The 16,398-nt window shown below is 49.1% G+C and overlaps 1 protein-coding gene across 1 annotated transcript; it reads left to right on the forward strand.

Annotated features, from left to right (window-relative positions):
* The first annotated feature begins 127 nt into the window (after positions 1–127).
* On the forward strand, positions 128–14,906 carry SF3A1 (splicing factor 3a subunit 1). Its single transcript, XM_058816675.1, has 16 exons — positions 128–335; positions 2,312–2,424; positions 3,473–3,677; positions 5,428–5,685; positions 6,464–6,538; positions 7,076–7,226; positions 8,054–8,247; positions 8,824–8,941; positions 9,037–9,222; positions 9,508–9,629; positions 9,814–10,056; positions 10,963–11,173; positions 11,874–12,028; positions 12,943–13,044; positions 13,195–13,266; positions 14,278–14,906. The coding sequence occupies exons 1-16, from the start codon at positions 270–272 to the stop codon at positions 14,377–14,379; spliced, it is 2,373 nt and encodes a 790-aa protein (XP_058672658.1). The 5' UTR covers positions 128–269; the 3' UTR covers positions 14,380–14,906.
* Positions 14,907–16,398: the final 1,492 nt, after the last annotated feature.

Below are 16,398 nucleotides of genomic sequence, written 5' to 3' on the forward strand. Positions count from 1 at the left end.
CCCTCCCCCCTCGCCGGACTCTAATGGTACATCCCACAGCCGGCTCACGCCCTGTGCCCGCCCACTTCCCGCCGGCGTCGCGTCACTTCCGGCGCGCACGCGCGGCAGAGCGCCCGCCGCCGCCATTTCGCCCCAGTCGGTGCCGCCGCCGCCGCCGCTCCGGCCCCAGCCCCGCCCGGCCCTCGATCCGCCCCGCCCGGCCCTCGATCCGCCCCGCCCGGCCTTCGATCCGCCCCGCCCGGCGCGGAGCCCCCGGCCCCGGCCCCGCCATGCCCGCCGGACCCGTGCAGGCTGTGCCTCCGGCGCAGCCCGCGCCCCCCGCCGAGAGCAAACCGGTGAGGGAGGGGAGGGAGCGGGAATGGCGCGAACCGTGAGGAGGGAGCGGGGCCCTCACGGACCGGGCCGGGCTGGGCTGAGGGAGCTGCGGTTTGATCCGGAGCACTGCAGTGACCCCCGTGCCCCGCTCCGGTGAGACCCCACTGCAGAGCGGCCCCAGCCCTGGGACGGCACAGGAGGGACCTGGAGCGGCTGGAGAGAGGCCATGGAGCCCCTCTGCTCTGAGCCAGGCTGGGAGAGCTGGGGGTGCTCACCTGGAGAGGAGAAGGCTCCAGGGAGAGCTCAGAGCCCCTTGCAGGGCCTGAAGGGGCTCCAGGAGAGCTGCAGAGGGGCTGGGGACAAGGGATGGAGGGACAGGACACAGGGAATGGCTCCCAGTGCCAGAGGGCAGGGCTGGATGGGATATTGGGAATTGGGAATTGTTCCGTGGCAGGGTGGGCAGGCCCTGGCACAGGGTGCCCAGAGCAGCTGTGGCTGCCCCTGGATCCCTGGCAGTGCCCAAGGCCAGGCTGGACACTGGGGCTGGGACACCCTGGGACAGTGGGAGGTGTCCCTGCCATGGCAGGGGTGAGATGAGCTCCAGGTTGCCTTCCCATCCAAACCATTCCAGCATTCCTTGGATCCTGCTGGGGCTGGGCAGGAGCTGAGTCCTTCCCTGGCAGTTCCCAGGGGCTGTGGGAGCTGCCCTGGCTGCAGGAATGATGTGAGGAAGGATTGAAGCATGGCAGGGCTGTGTGTCCCAGCTCCCTCCCGGATCCTTTCTCCCTTGGCCATTTCATGTTCTTTGCAGCCTGAGATGGGAATGTTCATTCCTCCTGCATTCCTGAGATGGGGATTCAGCTCCCACAGGGCTGGAGCTGCTGTCCTGACTCTCACACAGCAGCATCAGCACTCTTGGGGCTGACAGGGAGCTGCTCTCACTGAGAGCCTTGGAAAGTTGTTATTCCCCCTAAAAACCCAGTGGCTTTTATGCACAGAGGTTGCCAAGGCAGCTTGGCATCACTGTTGAATAAAATATCTCGAGTGTGATGCTGCCCCATCCTTCAGCTCCCCAAGATGATGTTCTGAGGGAGTGGGAAGGAAAACTAGAAATGTTCCTGGTGCCTTTCTCTTAACACACTTTGTTAGGGTCCTGTTTATGGAATGGTTTGCACTGGGAGGGACATTAAAGCCCATCCAGTGCCACCCCTGCCAGGCAGGGACACCTCCCACTGTCCCAGGTGTCCCAGCCCTGCCCAGCCCGGCCTTGGGCACTGCCAGGGGCCAGTTTGCCCTGAGATCATTCTCTGGCTTGGATTCTCCATGGGTTTTAAGTTATCCCTGGATTTTAAGTTATTCCTGACTGTCCCTGTTAGGATTATAAACATTTCCAGCAGATCTGAGCTGGTTTATAACAGCTTTTCTTGGAAGCTGCCTGGTGAGGAAGGAGGAGCAGCATCTTTAGTGTCCTGCAAAGGCAGCTCTTGGTTTTACAGAGCCATCCACAGTGAAGGTTCTGGGATTTTAGTTTGGATCCTCCTGTAACATCAGAAAAACATTCTGTTGGAGAATTTCTCTTCAAAACAGCTTCTGTTGCAGCCACACTGGCATTAAAAGCTGTGATTTATTTAATGTGGAGTTTATAATTCAGGTCCCACAGGCCCCTGGGAGGATACAGAACTTCCACAGCTGGTGAGGAATGATGAATTATTGCTGGAAATGTTACTGGAGACTCCTGGCTCAGCATTTAAATACAGCCCTGGGGTCAAGGCTGAGACAGGAAAATTGTTGTGCTTCCCATGGAGGCACCTTCCTTGTCCTGCTGCCCCTGAGAATCCAGGGAATTGGTGGGGTGGATGATCCAGGTTCTTCAGCCAGCTCAGTGCTGAGGAGGAGGAGGAGGATGGATGAAGGTTCCTGTGTGCCATTGGGAGAGTTTGGAATGCCTGATCCTGACACCCCTTCACCTTTTGCAATGAATTTATCTTTATTACAGCCAGAAGAGGAGCCTAAAGAGGAGGCAGCCCCAGCCAAGCCTGTGGTGGGGATCATTTACCCTCCCCCAGAGGTCAGGAACATTGTGGACAAGACTGCCAGCTTTGTAGCCAGGTGAGTGGCACTGCTGGTGTCTCTTGCTCCTGGCATTTTCATCCTCCTGCTGCTCAGTGCAGCCCTAGAAGCTGCAACAGGTCCCAGTTTAGTGGTTTTGCATGAAGGATTTTAAGAATTGGAAAAGAAACAACAATATTCTACTGAAGGGGGTGTAAGACACCCTTTGCTGGAGAAACTGGTAGTAAATAAATAAAATCCTTGTTCAAATGTGCAGTGGGTGCTGCCATAACTGGGTAATAGGGCCTGTTGTGAATGATCTGAAGGGGAAACCAAATTCCAGGTGCAAAGGGAGCCTTGGATGTGTTTTAGTGCTAAAATGTGGTGGGGTTTGCTTTCAGAGAATTAGTGAACCTGCTCCAGTCAAACCCTTATTGTGTAATTCATCTCCAAAGTGCTGCCAAGGGTGTTGGCTGCTTCTGAGCATAAGGGACTGTGTTTATCCCTTGGGATTGCAGAGCCCTCCTCTTTTGGAGGAGGTGGAATGTCTAAATGAGGCTGGGAGATATCCAGAGGATTGAAGAGGAACACCCTGTGGCAGCTGGGAGTTTTCTCAGACTGCCCTGAAATAGCTGGCTCGTGCTTCAGGTGGGAGGAGGGGGTGTCACCTGGGCTGGGGCTCCTGAATGCAGCACTCGGGCTGCTCAGTCCCTGCACTGGCTGATGTTTACTGCTTTTTTTCCCTTATATGATCCTTCTGGAACTGAAATTAGTCTTGAGAACTTGTTAATAGAGCAGATAAAATTGATATAGTAACTTGTCAACTTCATGCTTCATAGCTGTAAAGTTCAGTCAGTGGTGGAAATGGCCTTTGAGTGCAGACACAACTGTGGAGCAGTTGTGAGTGTGAATTTTTAATATTCACATTAAAGACAGAATTAAGGGACAATTGCATCCAACCTGTGTGTGTCCAGCTACAGAGAGAAAAACTCCTCACATGTGAGAGAGAAAATGATCTCCAAGGGCTGATGCCTCAGCATGTCCTAGTCTGAAAGAAACCTTTACCACTGAGTTGATGATCTGAACAATTTTTCTTCTTGCTCCCCAGAAATGGCCCAGAATTTGAAGCCCGAATTCGTCAGAATGAAATAAATAACCCCAAGTTCAACTTCCTGAACCCCAACGACCCCTACCATGCCTACTACCGGCACAAGGTCAGCGAGTTCAAGGAGGGCAAAGCCCAGGAGCCCTCAGCTGCCATCCCCAAGGTCATGCAGCAGCAGCAGAGTGCCCAGCAGCAGCTCCCTCAGAAGGTGAGGGTTCCTTTTCATCCCTCTGGGGAAGAGTTTGGTCACTTTGGAGTGGTGTCACAGCCTGGGGTTGAGGAGGAAGCTTGAAAGTCAAGGAGAAGTTGGTTGTACAGTTGTCAAAATGCCAGCAGTGACAGGCTTGGAGTTGAGTGTCTGGGGCTTTGTTTTGATGCAGATGTGCATCTCCCAGCTGCTGTTAACTGAAAGCTGTTTGAAACTGCCAAATACAGTTTAATTGGTCCATGTTAATTAAGTTAGCTCTGTTTGACTTACAAAGTACTTACACTGGGGATCACTTTGAATGTGGCAGAGGCAAGCCTTGGGAGTCCTTTGGAGTTCTGTTTGGCCTTGTTGCGTGCAGTTTTGGAGAAGGATCAACCTCCCCTTAAAACTTGGGGTACAAAATGCTGCTCACCTTGTTCAGGTGTGCCTTTAAACATTCTGGGTGGGAAAAGGGCATGGAGTGAATCCAGGGCTTTTCCATGCTTGGCATGGCCAGCAGCCACACTGCTGGCCCTGGGAGGCCTGTAGCAAAGGCCTGATACATTCCAGATTTGTTTGCTGTTGGAACAACATTTTTAATAGTATTAAATTATACCTGATGATTTCTTATCCTTGCACCTGCCAGGATGGCAACTGGCATTGCTTTCCTGCAGCAGCTGGAGGAAAAAAAATATTCTCCTGAGTGTTTGGTGACTGTTCCTTGCAGGTGATGCCTCAGGTTTTAGCTTTTGTGTTTTTCAGATTATGTTCTGCTTTAGTGTGTAAGTCTAGGCTTCATATTATGGATGGTGAGCTCTCTTCACAGAGCAGGGAGACAAAACACTTCCTTCTCTAGCTGAGGACCAGGCCCAAGATCACAAACACAGGGGCCTGAAGAGAGAAAACAAGAAGGATGAGACTTTATGGGCTAAAGCTGTAATTGGACAATTAGCTCCAATATCAAATGGAGCAAAATTTATAAAAGTGAGAGACCCCTTGACCTGTTGTCTATTTTGTGGCCATTTTGAGTTGTGCTGCCCAAGGTGGGAAAAATCCCTACTTTATCCTTTAGCTCTGTGTTCTCAGGAGTTCACAGTTTATTGCAGCCCTGAGACACGTGAACAGTCTCTGTTTCGGCCCGCACATTTGAAGAATGAGTCAGAGCTCTTCAGTTCTCAGTCTCAGAGTTGTTTATTGTATCTTATCTAGAAAAATTTTTCTCCTGTCCAGCCAAGGTCCCCTCAGCAGGACAGTTCCAGGCACTCTGCCTGCCCCAGGGCAGTGTTATCGCTTTATATACAAGCTGTGTATAACATGTTTACAGTTACTTCCCCATACCTATCACCTATGTTAGACAGTGAGCTTCTACTCTAAACCAGTCCCAAAGTGCCAACATCACAGCAGAAGATGGAGGTAGAGAAGGAGAAGAAGAAAGGCTGGACATGCCCAAGTCCCTCCATCTTGTCCCCAAAACCCCTGTTCTAAAAACCCCAAAATCTACTTTTTCACCTAGTGATAATTTTGTTATTACACTACTTGAACTTCTGTGGCTTTCAGGTCTTCATACAAAGCTGGGAGTTTGCTCCATGGGTCACAATCAAACCCACAGGTGCTCTGGGCTGTGTGCCAGGGTCTCTGAGCCCCCTGGCAGGGTCCTGGCAACTCTGGACACCCAGAGGGATGCACTGAGCTCCGACACTGAGTGGCTCTGTTCTAGCCCAGCCTGCCAAGGCAGCCCAGGAGGTGACAGGGCTGTGTGCTGTCCCTGCAGGTGCAGGCCCAGGTGATCCAGGAGACCGTGGTTCCCAAGGAGCCCCCGCCCGAGTTCGAGTTCATCGCGGACCCTCCGTCCATCTCGGCCTTCGACCTGGACGTGGTGAAGCTCACGGCGCAGTTTGTGGCGCGCAACGGGCGGCAGTTCCTCACCCAGCTCATGCAGAAGGAGCAGAGGAATTACCAGTTTGATTTCCTGCGCCCCCAGCACAGCCTCTTCAACTACTTCACCAAGCTGGTGGAGCAGTACACAAAGGTACTTCCACAAAGGTGCTCCAGGCAGGGGATTCCTTCCCTGGAGTTCAGAGGGCTGATGGAGCCCTACAAAGCAGCCAGGCTGGAAATATCCAGGAATCCAGCCTTGAAATCCTACTCTTCAGAGAGGATATTGTGCTGAACACAGTGGGCTCTCACCTAAATGTACCACACACTATTGTCATCTCAATAAAGTTTGTTTTCTTTTTTTTTTTAAACCTGGAGAATAATTGGAAGATAATATAATATAATATAATATAATATAATATAATATAATATAATATAATATAATATAATATAATATAATATAATATAATATAATATAATATAATATAGTATAAGTATAGTATAATATAAGTATAGTATAATATAAGTATAGTATAATATAAGTATAGTATAATATAAGTATAGTATAATATAAGTATAGTATAATATAATATAATATAGTATAATATAAGTATAGTATAATATAAGTATAGTATATTCTAATATAGTATAATATATTCTAATAGAATATAAGAATATGTATGTTTATACATCATATAAATATTCATATAATAATAATTGGAAGTTTATATAAGAATATATTGTATTATATAATTATATTCTATAATAATTTTATACAATAATAATATATAATATTATTATATATTATATAATGTAATATATAAATATATAATATTTATTTATTTTATTTATGTATAATATAATGTAATATAATGATAATAAAAATTGGAAATAAAGACCTGTCACCAACTGTCATGCAAAATGTGTTTCAGATCTTGATCCCACCAAAGGGCTTGCTCCTCAAGCTCAAGAAGGAGGCTGAAAATCCCAAGGAAGTCCTGGATCAGGTATTCTAGAAAAAAAAAATTGAAAAAATGCTGAAGCATTTTGGCTACGTTTTGAATTTTTTCTTTTTGCGTGTTTTTGGCTTGTTGGCAGCAAACAGAGAATAAAATGGCTGTGTCACTTGCTGTCACTCAAGTACAGGAGGCTCAGAGTTGCCTTAAGCTGCAGCTGGTGCTGCTATTGGGGGTAGTTTGTGGCAGCACAGAGATACTGCACAAGCCCATTTCCAAGTGCTTACAGAGGAGAATCCTGGAGTATCCTGAGTGGGAAGGATCCCAGCACCCTGCCCAGACCCCCAAGAGCCCCACCCTGTCCATCCCTGGCAGTGCTGCCCAAAGGCTCCTGGAGCTCTGGCAGCCTCGGGGCCGTGCCCATTCCCTGGGCAGCCTGGGCAGTGCCAGCACCCTCTGGGGGAAGAACCTTGCCCTGAGCTCAGCCTGACATTGCTCCAGCTGTTGTTCCTTTCATTTCACTGCAACCCAGCAGTGGGATGGCTGTTCTGTTCCTTGTGTGACACCAGGCTCTGTCTGCTCCTGCAGGTCTATTACAGAGTGGAGTGGGCCAAGTTCCAGGAGCGAGAGAGAAAGAAGGAGGAGGAGGAGAAGGAGAAGGAGCGCGTTGCTTATGCCCAGATTGACTGGCACGACTTTGTGGTTGTGGAAACAGTTGACTTCCAGCCCAATGAGCAAGGTACTGATGTTAAATGTTGTCAGGAAATGTGTTCTGAAGTGCCATTTTTAGGCAGACATTGGGGTTTGCAGTATTTTTATCCTTCAGAGTTGAAGGGAAAAGCCTTACAGTGACATTTTGCAGGGCTGTGACGGTGTTCACAGGGGTCTGAGGATGAGGGAAGAGACCAGGATCTGACTCCACGTTTCAGAAGGCTTGATTTATTATTTTATGATATATATTATATTGAAACTGTACTAAAAGAATAGAAGAAAGGATTTCATCAGAAGGCTGGCTAAGAAGAGAAAAAGAAAAAATTATAACAAAGGCTTGTGTCTCAGACAGAGAATCCAAGCCAGCTGACTGTGATTGATCATTAATTAGAAACAACCCCATGAGACCAATCACAGATGCACCTGTTGCATTCCACAGCAGCAGATAACCATTGTTTACATTTTGTTCCTGAGGCCTCCCAGCTTCTCAGGAGGGAAAATCTTAAGGAAAGGATTTTTCATAAAAGATGTCTGCGACACAAGGCTGTTGTTTTTCTCTGGAGTCACTGATGTTCTCCTTGAAGGAAGTCCAGGACTGCAGTAGTGTCCACTTCTCCAATTCCACCAGGATACCAGAGCTTGTCCCACTTTCTAGTTGTGCTTCCATTTATAAGTCACTTTATCTTCATGTGTCATGCTGGTGTTTGTACAGACTCCATCCATTCCCTTCCTTATCTTCCAGCTGCCAAGAATTTTGTTGCCACTGCTTTCTGTTGAAGAATTGGTATTTCTGTCAGTGTGTGCTGAGTAATGTAATGGGATAGAGAAACAGAAGCTCTGTTTTCTGCTTTGTAGGGAATTTCCCTCCTCCCACCACTCCAGAAGAGCTGGGAGCTCGAATCCTGATCCAAGAGCGTTATGAGAAGTTTGGGGAAAGTGAGGAGGTGGAGATGGAGGTGGAATCAGATGAGGAAGATGAAAAGCAAGAGAAAACAGATGAGCCTCCAGCCCAGCTGGATCAGGACACACAAGTGCAGGATATGGATGAGGTAACTGGACAATAGGATTCTGTCCCCTGAAGTTCATGTGGTTTATAATGGTCCCCACTTTCACTGTAAATAATTCTTCAGTTTCTTGAGGAAATGAAATTTCTCTCTGATGACATCTCCAAGCAACCTGTTACTGCTGGAATAAGGTTGTTTTTTTAATGTTTTCCAAGAGAGAAATCCAGTAATCTTGACACCCAGTGGTGTGGATTTTATATTTCTGTGGTTTTGAGTCTTTCAGGCTATTTTGTGCCCAGAGTCTGGAGCACTGACAGATGACTCATCTTAGCCTCTGCCCACTGTAAGCTGTTTTTCTGGTAACAGGGAACAAGAGTGTGGTTAACTGTGAGCCCCTGTGCACAGGGCTGCTGTAATGTGGAAGCTGAGGAATATTTGCTTCCTCTTCTGGGGCTGCTGAATTTCTGAATCATGGTCCAGAGGAACCACTGTGCCATAGGTGTCCAAAACAGCTCCGTTGCTTTGAAGCTGCATAAATCTGTTCTTAAGCACTGTGTAGGATGTCTCAAAAGAATTTGACCGCTGGAACTTGGTTGTGATTTTTGTTTCCTTTTCAATAAGGGGTCAGATGATGAAGATGAAGGTCAGAAAGTTCCTCCTCCTCCAGAAACCCCGATGCCACCCCCACTCCCCCCAACACCAGACCAGGTCATTGTGCGGAAGGATTACGACCCCAAAGGTAAATCAAACTGAAAACCCACCTTTATTTCTTCCTGAACAATCCCAAACCATTTGTTTCTAGCCTGAACCAACGCTGTGGTTTTCTTCTCCTAGCCTCAAAACCGTTGCCACCCGCCCCGGCTCCGGATGAGTACCTGGTGTCTCCCATCACTGGAGAAAAGATTCCTGCCAGTAAAATGCAGGAGCACATGAGGATTGGGCTGCTGGATCCCCGCTGGCTGGAGCAGCGCGACCGGTCCATCCGGGAGAAGCAGAGTGATGACGAGGTCTATGCCCCAGGTCAGCCTGAGCACTGACTGCACAGCCCCTCACTGCCCCCCTGAGCAGCACCATCTGGAATGGAGCTCTCTGTGTGATGCCCTTTCTGGGAGAATGAGATGGGAGTGCTTGTCAGCTGTTGATGGGCACTATCTTTCCAAAAAAACAGAAAGTTGCCTTGTGGTCCCTTCTGACTCAGAGTACTCTGTGTGAAAAGAGCATCACTCAGCCACTAGGTATCAGCTAATAGATCAGTAAGAAGTTTTGTTATATTCCTTGAGATAAGAATTGCTCTTTTTCCCTCAGGTTTGGATATTGAGAGCAGCCTGAAGCAGCTGGCAGAGCGTCGTACTGATATCTTTGGTGTAGAGGAGACTGCCATTGGTAAAAAGATTGGTGAAGAAGAGATCCAGAAACCAGAGGAGAAGGTAGAGTAGAAATTGGGAATTTGTGTTCAATTGGTTGGAATTGTTTTTATAGTAGGTCCCTGTAGCATTGTGAATGCTCAGAGACATGAGAGTCCTGAATTGTTTTTCTTTCTATCAAGCTGCTCTCTGGATTTCTTTGCAGTCTGGCCAGGTTGGGTTAATTTGATTTATTTTACTCTCTCAGGTGACCTGGGATGGCCACTCGGGCAGCATGGCCCGCACACAGCAGGCTGCCCAGGCCAATATCACTCTGCAAGAGCAAATTGAAGCCATCCACAAGGCCAAGGGACTGGTGCCAGAGGATGACAGCAAGGAGAAGATCGGGCCCAGCAAACCCAACGAGATACCCCAGCCACCCCCTCCTTCCTCAGCCTCCAACCCCCCTGCCAGTGCCCAGCCCATCACATCTGTACCTCGCCCACCCACCGTGAGTTCTTGGGCTCTCAGATGCCATTTACTGGGGCTGTAGTTAATTAGGAGTGGTCCTGATGGAGGTCATGGGTGCTAGCATGGAAGATGATGTTGTGGGAAGTTTGTGGTTTAAGAGTAGTTTGGAAACATTAGAAGAACCTTATTGAACTTGCTGTTAAAAATGGAATATCATACTTAGGTGGAGTTTTTACCTTAGAGGTATCAAAAAGTCTGGGATCAGCTGGGCAGTGGGATTTAGGAGGCAGAGAATATGGCTAAGAAAGGGATGGCTGGGGGCCTTTGTTGGTGTAGAGTGATGTTAGACAAAAGCAGCCCAAGGTAAGAAGTGTTGCTATAGGACATGAAAGAGCAGAAGCACACACCGCTGTTTTCAAAGGGAAGAAAAAAGAGAAGTTTATTTTCTGACTCTAACATTTATAGTTTTCCAAAAGTGACAGCAGATTGGAAGGTGACAATGCCACCTCTCCAAGGACACTAGACAAACTAACAGTCTATCAATTTTCTCCTTTTTTATAAAAGAATGCAAAACAATGAGTTATTTACAGAAAGTGTGTAAAGAAGTTCGCTACAAAAATGTTAACATCAGAAACCTTGGGAAAATCTTAAAAAATCAAAGCAACAAGAAGGGATTTGCTGTGAGTCCCAAACAGCAATTTAGCAAAGGAATTAAGTGCCTGGAGATCTGATCCCACAGCGGGGAGGGAAGGAGGACCCCTTTAATCTGTTAATGAGGTTTCTGTGCCTGTTCAGAGCAGCTTGCGTTGCCCATATGGTGGGGCCACAAGGCTCTCTGCAAGTTTTATACAGCAGAACCCGTGGTTCTGTGTTTCCCTGTTACTTTAACAGGGGCTGTGGGCAGCCCTGGGCATTCCTGCTGAGCAGCCTCACCCTCTCTCCCCAGATGCCTCCTCCTGTCCGTGCCGCCGTGGTTTCTGCAGTGCCCGTCATGCCGCGCCCCCCCATGACGTCCGTGGTGCGGCTGCCCCCGGGCTCCGTCATAGCCACCCCCATGCCCCCCATCATCCACACCCCCCGCATCAACGTGGTGCCCATGCCCCCCTCTGCGCCCCCCATCATGAGCCCCCGCCCGCCGCCCATGATCGTCCCCACAGGTCAGTGCCTTCCGTGGGGAGTTGTTGGGTAATTCCTTTAGGGTGGGCTTTGGTTTGGAGCCTTTTCCCCCTGTTCCCTGGTCCTGCTGTGTAACTGGCACTAAGTTGTGTTGTTAAGAGTTTGGGGGTGTTTGGTATGGCTTACCTAGTCCTGCTTTTGGGCTCAAGGCTCTTCCTGCACCATAGAGTGCAGGGAGTCCTGTGGCCCCAGGAGCCTGCCCGGGTGAAAATTAAGAATGCAAAGTAAAGAGAAGCTGCCAGCACCTCAGTGGGTGTCACAGCTCCTTACAGAAGCTGCTGCTGCTGAGGAAAAGCTGTTTGCTGGCCCTTTTCCTCATTAGGTGCTTTGAAGTTAAAAAGCATGATGTAAGAAGCAATTCTTCCTTTTTTTCATCTTCTTTTCTTCCCTAACTGGAGGAGCTGGCACCGCTGCCTGCCAAACTGAGAGCGTGTTCTTTTTCTGCAAGATCTGCAGGAAGCTCTCATGCCTTGTTATCTCTTCCTGGAATGCTTCCCAATATAAGAGCTCTCTGAATGTTTGAAGTTTGCATGTTGCTGTTGGTTGTAACTTCCTCCATGTATTGTGGCATTTATTTTCAGCCTGTGCTGCTCTGCTCAAAGGGTTTTTGTTGTGAGGGGGTGTTTGCTGTGCACTCAGGGGGTGACTGTGGGTTGTGCTGTGTGTCCCCATCCATTGCAGCCTTTGTCCCTGCTCCTCCCGTGGCTCCGGTGCCGTCCCCGGCGCCGATGCCTCCCGTGCACCCCCCGCCACCCATGGAGGATGAGCCAGTCTCCAAGAAATTGAAGAGTGAGGACAGCCTGATTCCAGAGGAGGAATTTCTGCGCAGGAACAAGGTACATGTGTGGCTCAGAGTCATGGGCTGCTCCACTCCAACTCCAAAGGGGCTGCAAAGCCAATTCCATGCACAGAGGGGCAAAAATACCTGGCAAGAAAGGGATTTCATGGGGTGTCTACTTTCTCTTGTCATTCCTGAGTAAACCAAACTCCTTTGTCTCTTATTGGGAAGAGCTACACAGGGTGGGATAATGCTCTTCTGTAATTAAGGGCAGCAAGAGGTAGGTTATAATGCAGAGAAGAACTAAAGTTGCTAATGAGCTTTTCAAGAGAGGAGGGCTAAGCTGGAGATGCAAAGAGATTAGAGTATCAGTGCCAGCATGATAGTGGGGTGTAATGTGGTGTATTCCATAACAAGGTGAGCTAAATGTGAGCCTCCCTTCCTTCCTGAGGAGTGCCAGTGCCACAGGAGGAGCTTTAAATCCTTAGGAAGGGCTGTATGCTTTTTCTGGGAATATTTAAAGTAAAAGAGAAGGTTTAGGTGGGATACTGGGAAGGAATTGTTCCCTGGCACAGGGTCAGAGAAGCTGTGGCTGCCCCGTCCTTGGTTGGATGGGCCTTGGAGCACCCTGGGATCATGGAAGGTGTCCTGTGGCCATGGCAGGGTGTGGGAATGGATGGACTTTAAGGTCCTTTCCAACCCAAACCAATCTGATTCTGTGGTTTCATGTGCACAGGGAAGCTGTCTCAGTGCTTCACACCCTCACCTGTGACACCATCAGCGTGTGTGGTGCTTGATAGATGGCACACAAAAGGAGGAGAAATCCAACCAAATGTTTTATTGTGGGAGCAGTGGAGTAACTTGTAAACACATTTGAGTGTGTTTACTGAGGAACCAAGATATGGAAATGAACACTCAGTCTGGAGCTGTGTTATCACAGCCCTGAGAGCCTTTATCTGTGTTTTCCCATAGGGCCCGGTCACGGTCAAAGTCCAGGTTCCCAACATGCAGGACAAGACAGAATGGAAGCTGAATGGCCAAGTGCTGGTGTTCACCCTGCCCCTCTCAGACCAGGCATGTAGCTCATCCCCCTGCCCTGCCCTGCTCCATGTGCTGCCTGTCAGAGCAGCAGCTGGGAGCTCAGCCTGCTCCCCACACTGCAGCCCCGTGGGCTGGGGAGCAGGACTGGGACAAAGCTCTGAAGGAGCCCTTTGATCCCCCCAGGTGTCTGTGATAAAGGTTAAGATCCACGAGGCCACAGGGATGCCAGCTGGGAAGCAGAAGCTGCAGTATGAGGTGAGTATAAGGTCTTCAAGTGCTGGTTGTTTCTTCAGTGCATTCTCTCACATGACCTTTTTAAAAATAAAAATTATAATGTATAATTTAATGCACTCTGAGCTACTGGAAGAGCAAAGGGAATGTTTTTCCTGCACAGCTGTGACAGATGTGCCCTCTGTTACAGCAGGACAGGTGATTAAATCAGTGGATTTTCACATTGTTGCTGCTGCAGATGAGTCCTCCAAACTTGGTGTGGCTTTCTCTGAAATCAGCCTCTTGTTTTATTAGAGTTTGTTGTTTTGGTGGTTTTTTTTTTTGACATTTAACTGCAGCAGCCTGCTCCCACAGCTCTGCTGTGTGCTCAGGGAGGTGGGCGAGCTTTGGAACTCTGGCAGCTCAGGGAAGGCTCTCTCCAGAACAGGGAAGGGAAGGGCTCACTCTCTCTTCTCTCTCTTCCTCTGGGAGCCAGAGCTGTGAGAAAAGCCCCGTTCCTTTTTAATGACTTATTTCCAGTCATGCATGTGCCCAGGCAGGCATAACCTGCTGCCTAAGCAGTGAACTTTGTGCACTTGTCTCCTCAGAGTTCATCTGTGGGCAGATACTCTGTTAACCCTTAACAAGAAAGGGAGCTGAGCTGATTATTTTTAAGGGAAAATAAAAAAGGTGGGGGGAGAGTGGAACCTGGGTAACTCCCATTGTGGTGACTCTTTATCTGTGTGTTGTAGGAGCCATGTTGTCTATATTGGCTGGTTTAGAGGAGAGACTCCCTGCCCATGGCAAGGGGGGTAGATGGGGGATCTTTAGGGTCCCAAACCATTCTAAGATTCTATACCCACCTCCAGTGTCCACCTTGGACACAGGAATCTCTCTGGGGGCTTCAAAGCTTGCAGTGTCCTCTCATCCCCTGCTCTGAGGGCACAGCCAGGAGGGTTGAGATCTGGGTGGGATTCTGTGGGAAGGCAACACTGAGGTTTGTGCTCTGACTGCTCTTTTGTGTGTTTTTTTTTTATCCTTTTCTCCTCCCCTCAGGGCATCTTCATCAAGGATTCCAACTCCCTGGCTTATTACAACATGACCAGTGGCTCTCTGATTCACCTGGCACTCAAAGAGAGAGGAGGCAGGAAGAAATAGGAGGTGTGGAGTCCTGAGATGTAACGTGTCCCTGTTGTAACCCCAACCCTCCCAGCCCTGTTTCCATTCTGGCCTTTTGGGGGCTGCATCCACTGCCCCCCAGCAGTAGTTTGAACAGAGAGACTCTGACCCCCACTGATGGAGCCCCAAAATGTGTCAGAGTAGTGCATAGTCTGTAGTGATCGATGCTTTGCTTGAGTGCAGGCTGTCCCTTGAATCCCCTTGGGAAAAGACATCATCAAGGTCATGCCCAGCTTAGTTTAGATCCATCTTTGAGGGATTTATGGTGGCCAGGAGCATCATCTGTCTGCCCTCAGCACTCACTGCTTCATTTAACCTCCTGCTAATTGAAAACTTCTTCTCCACACACTTATTAACCTCCTTGTTCTTGTTCTTTCCCTGTCTTGGATCTTGTGTGGACCCTGAGTTAGAATTTTTTTCTCCCTTGGCATGAGATTGTGTTGCTGTTCCTGTGATAAAGGAGGTCTGGGTCTGCTCTGGACAGCCTGTGATTTGTTTTAATAAACTTGGAGCTCTTCTTCCTTGGATTTGGGGTTTTTAATGGGGACGTGCCTGGTTTCGGAGCACCCGGATGGGGAAAAACACCAGGATTTGTAATTAAGCAGTTTACAATAGGAAATCCTCTTAATTTCTGGGAAAAGCCACAAGAAAAGGGGCTTGTTTAGGTTTCCCTGGTGTTCCTCAGTCATTCCTGAAGGAATGCTTATGTGTGAGGGGGGGAAAATACTCTGAACTTAGCAAGAATTTTATTGGAAAATGTGATTTAACAATTATATCCTGCAGCTGGAATCTCTTGGTCCTGGAGAGCATCTGGGTCTGGAAAACAGATGATTCCTGGGCCTTCAGTCAGCATTTGATAGAAACACAACCCAGCAAAGTTAATCCATGGAATGAGGTGCCCAGGAAGAGCCAGGTGTCTGGAATTTGGGTACCTCTGTTTTTCTGGGTAAAACCCAAAGCCATACACTTATTATTATATATATTTGTAGTCATGGTCAGGCAGTATAGGAACATCCTGTTTACCTTATTCCATGCTCAGGAGGGGAGAGAGGGATGAAGCAGGAGGGAAGAGCCTGCATCCTCCTGCCTCTGCTGTGCTCCCCTGGGCTCAGGAGGAAGCCCTGTGCCTGTGGGGAAGGTGGCTGGCACTGGCCCAGCCCAGGTGTTCCCCGGCCACCGTGTCCAGCTGTTGTCTGTAACAGGTCCCCACATGTCCCTGTCACAGCCTGCTCCCCTCCCTGCTGCAGGAATGCCTGGATGGTGGGTGCAGGCTGCTCCTGCCCTGCAGGAAGGCAGGATAATCACTTCCCTTCTCTCTCCAGCAGCAGACAATAGGTGCAGTCCTGGAGAAAACAGGCAGTGAGCGGGGTTTTCCAGAGCGGATAGAACAAAACTGCCAAGGGAGCTCTGAAATGGAGAAGTTGTGTTTGTATCCGGGGCTGGGCTGGGCTGGGCTGTGCTGAAGGTCACCCTGTGTTCCTCCTCCTGCTGTGCTGGGCACCAGGACCTCCTGGTGGGAGCTGTTCCCTCCGTGCTCTCCCTAACAGTTCCAGCCAAGCCCCTCTACCGGCACTCCAGCAAGAAAACTTCCCCCTGGAAATCACTTCTATGGAGCCTTGCCAGCCTGTTTCCATCTAAATCCGAGGGATGAATGCTGCAGCAGACTGTGTGTATGGAGATCTGCTACAAAACAAGCTCCATCACAGCCTTCCAGTTCAGTGGCAAGGACTGGTGGGGCCTGGCTGCCAGAAAAATCTGGAAGTAGCTTGAGTTGCTGATTTTAAGGAGCGTCATTCTCTCTTCCTTTTGGCACCTTGAGAAGGATCCTTCCAATACCCCCTGCTCTGGGCTGAGAGGGAGGAAATGGAGCTCTGGGCTCTGGAGGAGGGATGGACCTGACCCTGGCAGGCCTTACCCAGGACAGGTCCCAGCACATCCCAGTCTCCTCCAGATCCTTTGGTGTGTTATTTTTGGGAGAGCCAGGCTGGTTTTACCTGT

Source organism: Ammospiza caudacuta, chromosome 18 (genome assembly GCF_027887145.1).
Source record: "Ammospiza caudacuta isolate bAmmCau1 chromosome 18, bAmmCau1.pri, whole genome shotgun sequence".
NCBI classification, from domain to species: Eukaryota; Metazoa; Chordata; class Aves; order Passeriformes; family Passerellidae; genus Ammospiza; species Ammospiza caudacuta.